Source organism: Petaurus breviceps, unplaced genomic scaffold, assembly GCF_028583685.1.
Source record: "Petaurus breviceps papuanus isolate PSGF00001 unplaced genomic scaffold, PetGlider_PUasm1.0 90515, whole genome shotgun sequence".
NCBI lineage: Eukaryota > Metazoa > Chordata > Mammalia > Diprotodontia > Petauridae > Petaurus > Petaurus breviceps.
In genome coordinates this window covers 287095-295781 of record NW_027187269.1, presented here as the reverse complement: position 1 = coordinate 295781, position 8687 = coordinate 287095, and the positions used below count along the sequence as shown (strand labels likewise).

At 39.4% G+C, this 8687-nt stretch overlaps 1 protein-coding gene and 2 pseudogenes across 7 annotated transcripts in view; 1 reads left to right on the top strand and 2 right to left on the bottom strand.

Moving 5' to 3' along the window:
* Positions 1-505, bottom strand: part of LOC138142073 (protein SGT1 homolog) — a 4315-nt pseudogene extending 3810 nt beyond the window's left edge.
* The window catches only part of JAM2 (junctional adhesion molecule 2), a 131787-nt gene extending 123877 nt beyond the window's left edge, over positions 1-7910 (bottom strand). Inside the window, exon 1 of one of the 7 annotated variants that reach the window (XM_069062964.1) lies at positions 7355-7910. In XM_069062964.1, coding sequence (XP_068919065.1) covers positions 7355-7496 — 142 coding nt within the window. In that variant the 5' untranslated portion in view covers positions 7497-7910. The remainder of the gene's footprint in view (positions 1-7354) is intronic. The other 6 variants (XM_069062962.1, XM_069062965.1, XM_069062966.1 and 3 more) reach the window with 6 other exon arrangements.
* LOC138142030 (small ribosomal subunit protein eS24 pseudogene) lies at positions 863-1349 on the top strand (annotated as a pseudogene).
* Positions 7911-8687: the final 777 nt, after the last annotated feature.

Below are 8687 nucleotides of genomic sequence, written 5' to 3'. Positions count from 1 at the left end.
AAGAAGAAGAAGAAGAAGAAGAAGAAGAAGAAGAAGAAGAAGAAGAAAATAGCAGGGGATGATGTCAACAAGGTTGTGAGATAAAGAAGGGGACAAGAGGGAGCACACAAGGTCCAGCTTTTCTCAGTAAAGTATAATATAAAGTTCTTAGCTGAAAGTATATAAGAGAAGTTTATGAGAAAGTTATGGGCAAGTAGAAGAGGAGGTTATGGATTATTGAGAAAAAAAGAGAAAGCTTGTAACAATAATGATGATGAGTGGAATAAAGAACCAATTAGATGGAAGTAAAGGATTGCTTTGCTATATTAAAGGCCCAGTTGAGATGAATTAAATTTGCAGTAGACCCAGTCAGAACAGTTGGCTGATTTCCTTTAGTTTCATTCAGCAATGTAAGACTAGATGAGGAAGATGTTGAGAGTAATCGAGAGTTAGGATTTTGTAAGGTGTTCCAGGTTGGGCCTAATTCAATAGATTTGGCTTGATTTTGGAATGAAATGAGACACATGTTGCACACTGAACAGTTAGCAAAAAGAGATTTACTTAGTCACATAGCAAGAGAGGGATATTTGGCAAGGATACACATCCACAACTACAACATCGAGTAGTCGGAAGCAAACACTTTTGAAAAGGGGCAGGGTCAAAGGAAAAAATAAAATAAATGGTGGGGGGGGCGGGATAGGATGGAGGGAAATACAGTCTTTCACAATATGACTACTATGGAAATGTTTTGCATAACTACGCATGTATAACCTATATTGAATTCCTTGTCTTCCCAGTGGGGGTGGGTGAGGAGGGAAGAAGGGAGAGAATCTGGAACTCAAAGTTTTAAAAACAAGTGTTAAAAAAAATTGCTTTTCCTTTTCCCTCTCCTACTGCTCAAGGAGCTGGCCGCCACCATGAATGACACTGTAACCATCAGAACAAGGAAGTTCATGACAAACAGACTTCTTCAGCATAAACAGATGGTTATAGATGTCCTTCATCCTGGAAAGGCCACAGTGCCTAAGAATGAAATTCGAGAAAAACTAGCCAAGATGTACAAGACAACTCCAGATGTCATTTTTGTCTTTGGATGCAGAACCCATTTTGGTGGTGGCAAAACAACAGGCTTTGGCATGATTTATGATTCCCTTGACTATGCAAAGAAAAATGAACCAAAGCACAGACTTGCAAGGCATGGCCTGTACGAGAAGAAAAAGACATCAAGAAAGCAGTGAAAGGAATGCAAGAACACAATGAAGAAAGTCCCGGGTACTGTAAAGGCTAATGTCGGTGCTGGCAAAAAGAAGGAATAAAAGGCACTATGGATTATGTTTATCTGTGAAGATAATTTTTCATCTGACCATGAATAAACTATGTAAAACTTCAAAAAAATTTGTTTTTACACGCAACCAGGAAATAAGATATACAGGAAATGAGGTATAGAAATCCATCTTGCCCTACAAGAAAGTAAGGAGGAAAGCCATAAGGAGTGGGGTGGATGGGGGAATATAAGAGAGGACAGACTGGTGGAAGGGGCAATCAGTACGCTTGCCATCTTGGGGCAGGAGGATAGGGGAGAAATGGGGAGAAAATTTGGAACTCAAAATCTTGTGGAAATGAATGCTGAAAACTAAAACTAAATAAATAAATTCTGGAAAAAAACATCTTCAAACTACAATATCTATGTTGAAGGCCTACCCTCTCCCCATGTAGGGTTCATAGGAGTTGTTATGAAGATCAAATGAAATAATATGCATTAAATACTTTGCAAACCTTGAAGTACTATATCACTGTTAGTTATTATTATTAATGTTAGTTCACTACTGGGGAATGAGTCTAAATGGAAGATACTTAACTAATTATGGTAGAAAATAAAGACCTGGGGTAGAAAGGAAGACTGTGAGCCAGGTGCTGAACTTATTGAGAAACTAGGGAGAATGTCCAGGGTGTTAGTAGATAAAAGCCACCAGGATGTGGATCAGGTGATAAATTGTGAAGGAATAAACCACAAAGGAAGAGAGATTGCTGAATGGCAGAGAGAGAGTCTGGAAGTGGCAATGGGGAGCAAGGAGCATTCTAACTTGCTCTCCAGGATCACTGTTTTAAAAGCCAAGACAGAAGATGCAATATTGGAAAGGATGGTCATGGATGCAACATTATTTGGGGGAAGCCAGAACTCTCCAAGTGCCAGAAGATGAAAAAAGAAAGAGAAAAGATCTGTAACGAAGGGAAGTTTATTAATTATGGAACAAAGACACACTACTACAAAAGAATATTGGCAAAGCCAAAACTGGACTTTGGAGTAGTTTTGAGGTGAATGTACACAACTGAGAAACAGGAACTGGGGAGTTGGGGTTCAGGGGATATTATTCTTAAGCAGCCAGAGATTCAGTATAACTGGTACTGGAAGAGCAAGATGGCCAGGAAGCATGTTATAGTTGATATGCCACTGGACTTGGGAGACAGGAATATTAGAATTCAAATCTCACTTGCTGGTTGTGTGACCCTAGGCAAGTCACTTAACCTCTTTCATTCTCACTTTCCTCTTCTGCAAAATGGGGATTAAAAAATAATATATAACATGAACAGAGTTGAATTTTGAGATCTTGTCTCTAAGATAGCTTTGATATATTCTGCTATAGCTCTCCACCCCACTCCCCATTTAGGGTTCATAGGATCATCAAGTTGTTGTGAAGATCAAATAAAATAGTATTCATCGAGCATTTTGCAGACCTTGAAGTACTACATCAGTGTTAGCTATTTTTATCAATGCTTGCTAACTACTGGAGATGGGCAGTTAGGTGGCTGTGTATAGAATGCCAGGTCTGGAGTCAGGAAGTCTCATCTTGGTGAATTCAAATCTAGCCTCAGACACTTACTTGTGACTCTGGGCAAGTCACTTAACCCTGTTTGCCTCAGTTCCTCATCTATAAAATGAGCTAGAGAAGGAAATAATAAATCACTCCATTATCTTTGCAAAGAAAACTCCAAATGGGGTCACAAAGAGTCAGACACAATGAACAACAACAAACAGCCGGGTATTAAATCTAGATGGAAGATGCTTAACTAATCATTGCAGATGGATGAAGGTCCAGGTACTAGTTCTGCCTGGAGGTCATAAGTTCCTATTCTAGAAGCCATTATGTAGCAATAATGAATAACAGCAGATACCATAAATCTACAACCTTCCATTCATGGCAACATACAGAAATGATGAGTCACAGAAAATTGTTTCCATAATGCTGAAAGAAGGCAAACTTAGGGGATAGGGAATATTGAAAGAAGTTAAATAGGTTGAATAACAATAGTAACTAAAATTAATAATCTTTCATAGACTCACATGAAGGGGACTAGAAGGGACCTCGGAAATCACTTAGTCCAAATGCCTGATTTTAAAGATGTATTTACATGTAGTATAGAAAACTTTGAATTAAAGAATTACATACATTTGTACATATACAAATTACACACAATCTGTATAACATTTGAAACATATACACCCGTGTACTTCTGAATCAGATATTTGTTGTTGTGGTTCAGTCATTTTGACATCTTCCAAATTACTGGATATCAGTTCCATTCAGTTCCCTTTAATATGTTGTCTTTGCCATTAAAATGTAAATCCTTGAGGGCAGGGATTGTTTTTCTATTTTGCTTTTATTTATATCTCTAGCACTTAGCAGAATTCCTAGTGCTATGCAGCCACGTGGTACAGTGGATAGAGTGTTGGACCTAGACTCAGGAAGACCTGAGTTCAAATGTGGCCTCAAACAGTTACTTGCTTTGTGATCTTGGGCAAGTCACTTTACTTCTGTCTGCCTTCATTTATTTCCTTACCTGTAAAATGGGGATAATAATACAACCTACCTCCCAGGGTTGTTGTGAGGACAAACTGAGATGATATTTGGAAAGTGTTTTGCAAACCTTAATATACTATATAAATGCTCATTACCCATAGCTAAAACAGGTTTTAGCAATGGGGCTGAAAAATTTATAACTTCTCAAGGAGATATCATCAATACCAGAACAAATGAACCCATACAAGGATCCAGGAAAATGTCTGGGTTGACCCCCTACATGTATTTGTGCAGAAATTCTGTCCCAGCAACCGCAAACTCTTCCCCAAAAGTCTCTACCAAAGAGCTCTTACTTGATAGTTTTAATGATTTCTCCCCACTTGTCATTTTTCTTGATCTTTCTGAAGCATTTGAGTTGACTGACCACTTTTACTCCTGAACGCCCTCTCTTCTCTGAATTTTCTTCTCCCATTTGTGTGAATGCTCCTTTTGAGTCTCATTTGCAGGAACTTCTTCCCTCTCATATATGCTAACTGTGGGGGTCCTGCCAGGTTCTATCCTAAACACATTTAATTTTTCTCTCTATTCTCTTACTTGGTAATCTGATAAACTGTAATGGACTCAACTATCATTTATCAAATAATTCTCAAAACTATTTAGCCTAGTCTCCTAGCCTCATATCAGCAACTGCTTACTGGATATTTTAAAGTAGATGTCCTCCATTTGTCCATTTCTCTACACACATAGCCACCACCTACTAGTTCAATCCCTCATCACTTCTCACCTAGGTTATTGCAATGGAACCTATCTCAAGCCTCTTTCTACTCCAAACCAGCATCCACATTGCTGCCAAAGTGATTTTTTTTAAAGCATATGTCTGACTAAGTCATCCTATGTATTCAATAAATACCAATGCTTCCCTGTTACTGCTAGGATCTAATATAAACTGTTCAGCATTTAAAGTTCTTTACAACCTGATTCCTTCCAATCTTTCCAGGCTTTTAATATTAATATGCTTTTCTGGCAAGACTGATTAACTGCCTCTGAGGAGGTACAAATTACTATAGACCCTGTATTTCTTCCAAGGCAAGAACTGAGAAATTCCCCTCCAGATCAGGACTTGAGATTGGTGCTTCAGTTATAATAAGCATTTAAAAATCTCTCTGGAGAAGGATGAGTGAAAAATTGAAGACAGAATATGGGCAGCAGAGAAGAAGCCACAGCAGCAGATGGAGGGAGGACTCTTCTTCCCAGCAGACTTAGAAGCCTCTGAGTGTCTGAAATCTTTTCCTTTCCCTGGCTAATAGCACTAGCTATCTTTATTAAGAGAATCCAGAGGAGAGAACTCAATTTTGATTTCTTGGAAAAGCTGGAACAATGTTAAAGCAACTCCATTCTGTTTTGCTATTAATAGCCTGAAACAATGGGTGACAAGGTTAGTCTCTAAGGGTTTCTTTTATATTTGAAAATTTTACATTTACCTTTTCTAAAAACTGTTCAATTAAGACAAATTTTGGTGATATCTGGAGTTTGGGTTTTGCTATAGAAAGTCTGAGACAGAGAAGGAAACTTGTGGATATTTGATTTAGTTAAATTCAACTAAGATCACCTTCCAGTTAGGCAACAAAAAGAATGCCTTGGGAGGCTTAAAGCATCTTATGAATTAGATTTGCAATTTGCATTTTATTTTATTTTTTTAAGCTATGCAGAGAAAGGAAGTCACATGGAAGTGGGTCCTTCACCCTGGACTAAAACTCTCAAGAACTATTCTCAATATTTCCAAGAAGACTTTGTTCTCTAAACTTTGTTTTGTTTTGTGTTCTCCACCCACTAGAGAAAGAGGAAGGAGAATAGAGACCTCAAGAGGTCATGCCCCCAACTAACTACAATAACCCCAATTAGGCAACAAGCGTCTCCCATCCTAACCCTTCCCCCACTCCTCTTTTCATATTCTATTTGTGCATAGTTTTCACCAATTAGATTAAAGGAAGGTACTTTATTTTTATTTGCATCCCCCAGAGGTAAGCACAGTGCCTTAGGAGGAGCTTAATAAAAGTTTATTGACTGATTGACCACTCCCCTTCACATACTCTATGGTCCAGCCACACTGGCCTTCTTACTTGTTGTTCACACAGGTCACTCTTCCATTCTCTATACCTTTACACTGGCTATCTCTCATGCCTGGCATGCTTTTCCTCCTTTACTCTGTCCTGTTTAGTCACCTCCTGTGGAAGGCCTTTTCTGGTCCATTAGCTACTACTTAGCTTGCCCTTCCATTTATTCTGTATTTATCTTTTACGTGTGATTTATGTATAAATTGTCTCTCCCCCAGTGCAAGCTGTTTTTTATTCTGTGTCCTCAATGTTTAGCACAGTGCCTGGCAGTCTCTCTATAAGGATTATTTAGTGCTTACTAATAAGTATTTATCTAATGGCTAATTGACAAGTGATTGCAGATTCTCATGACAGCTGGGACAGGTGATACCAAGGAAAGAGTTATAGACCCTAGGTTCAAATCCTAACTCTGCTATTTCCTATTTGTACAGTCTTGGGATCTCAAAAGATTTCTTTCACTTCAAAATCCTACAGTTCCAATTACCAGGAAAAATAAAGACAACCTCTTTTTACACAATGAACACAATAATGCAAAGGAAAATAACATGGAAAGACATCAAAACTGATCTATTCAGGGTCCCATACTGACTTGAGAGCATTGGATGTGAAGCATATGCTTCTCCTTTCAGCAGAAAAGGGGGTGGAGCATAGGTAAGAAATGACATGGACAACAGATTAGTAAGTTTTCTTCTTTGCTACCAGGGATAACTGGGCAAAAGAGTTCACTGTGAAGTAGTAGTACTGTGAAGCTAGAAAAAACCCCTGAGATTTGGAGTGGTGAACAGGGGTTCAAAAACACCACCTCTGTCATTTTTCATCTTGGGCAAGTTACTTAACCATTGGGCCTCAAGTTCTTCATCTATAAAATGAGGTGCTGTCTTATATGTAGGTATATGTACATACACACATATACAATGTATATACAAATATTATATATATATATAAATATATATAATAAAGGAAACAGTCTTTCCATATGTGAGAAAAAGTTTTCCTATTACTTTTCCAGAAGCCATTACTTCCAACATCTCCTGGTATTAAATTTAAGACTTATCAAGTGGCCAATTTTAAACTCTAGCCAATTTCCTTCTTCCCAATCTAAACAAGTACAACTTAACAAGAAAATAAAAGAATCACTAGCTTTCTCTAATTACCAATCGAAAAATAGGAAGGTTTCTCCAGTAAATTTAAAAATAAAATAAAGCCCCAAACAAATTCTTCACATTTCACCTTCCCTTCATTCTGCAAACAACCAGTTTCTGGCTTGCCTGATAGGAAGCCAGATGCTCCAATCCACAGGGACCCAAACCAGCAGAGCTTCCTCATCCTGCCCTGAGGGTACCATTATAGACTGAGAGTATGGAAGAGCCGCGGCTGCAAAGCCAAGTCTCTCCGCAGAAAGATATCGGGAGTAGTGTAGGTCTTATAGGAGAAAAGCAGTGTAAAACCTATACAACTTACAGCCCAGGGCTACCCCCAGGTAGCTCAGCAGCAGGAGAAGAAAGCGGTGGCGGCTCCTCGCCATCTTCAAGAGAACAGCTCTTTCTCCTCCGGATCCGTGTAGTGGCTGGACGTTGGAGAATCTCAGCGGCTCAAAGAACATGGAGGAGGAGGGGAAGGAAGGGTGAGGGGGAGGAGAAGGGTGTGGGGGAAGACTTTAGCCCTCGTAGGCTTTTTTTTTTTTTTAAGTAAATTACTAGAGGCGGGTTCTTTCTTGTAGCCTTAGATCTGCGGGACCGCTTCCCTTTCCTTTCTGAACCGCGTTCAGAGTCTGGTAGGGCAGGGGAGGTGATGGTGGGGGTGGGAGAAGACGTCCGCAGTCAATCACTAAGTAAAAAGAGAACCAGACGGATTCGAGTAGCTGCAAGGAAAAGACCTGGAACACTTGGCTGTCTGGCTTGGTGTCAAGCATTGTAAGCACAGTCAGCTGTCCCCGGGGGCGGAGAAGTCGCAGAGACCGGCTAGGAGACTGTTAGCAGAGGAAGAGAATTTCCTCAGTTCGAACCTTTTTCTTTGACAGTGGGTAAAATTTTCCACTTTAGAATCCAGCCCGGGGAGGAAGGTTTGGGGGGAATGTCTATGTAGTTCCTAGGTTTGGGGTTTTATTTCTCAGCCCCCTCTCCCCAAGCCCGCCTGCCCGCCCGCCTAGTCTTTCCTTTTTGTTCTAGCGTCAGAGGAGATGTGAATGAAGCAGCTTTGATGTAGTGGATAGAGTGGGCCTCGGAGGCGGGAAAACCTGTATTCTAGAACGACCTTCTGACACCCACACCAAGACGCTGACCGAAAATCTGCTTCATCTCCTAGTTGCTTCAGCAATTTTCTAGTATTATAAATTGCCACCCTCCATTGATTGAGGGAATTCCCTATATCAAAGAAATCTTATGTCCAGTCCAAGTTGATTCTTTACTCGTTCCATGACGGAAAAATAGGACAGTAAAATAGGGAAAGCTGATTTTTTTTTTTTCTCATTGGTATGATTATTCTCAGGCAGTAATATTCTTGCTTTCCAGATTCAAAGGGGTTGTTAGTTTCCTGTAGGAGCAGTTTGAGTTTCTGAGCTTTGGTTAATACGACTTCTTCAATGTTTGACACTATTGTAAGTGCAAAGCTAATCTCTGTACATACAGTGTCAAGCATTTATCATATTTCAGTTAAGTATCTGCAGTTCTATGTCATTTAACACGGAAAAAATAATACTGTTGCTTTTTGTCAAAGATTTGGCTTGACGCTGTATTATTAAAAGGGAAGCTTTTCCAAATATAATTTATGTTTTAAAATATATACAAATTCATAC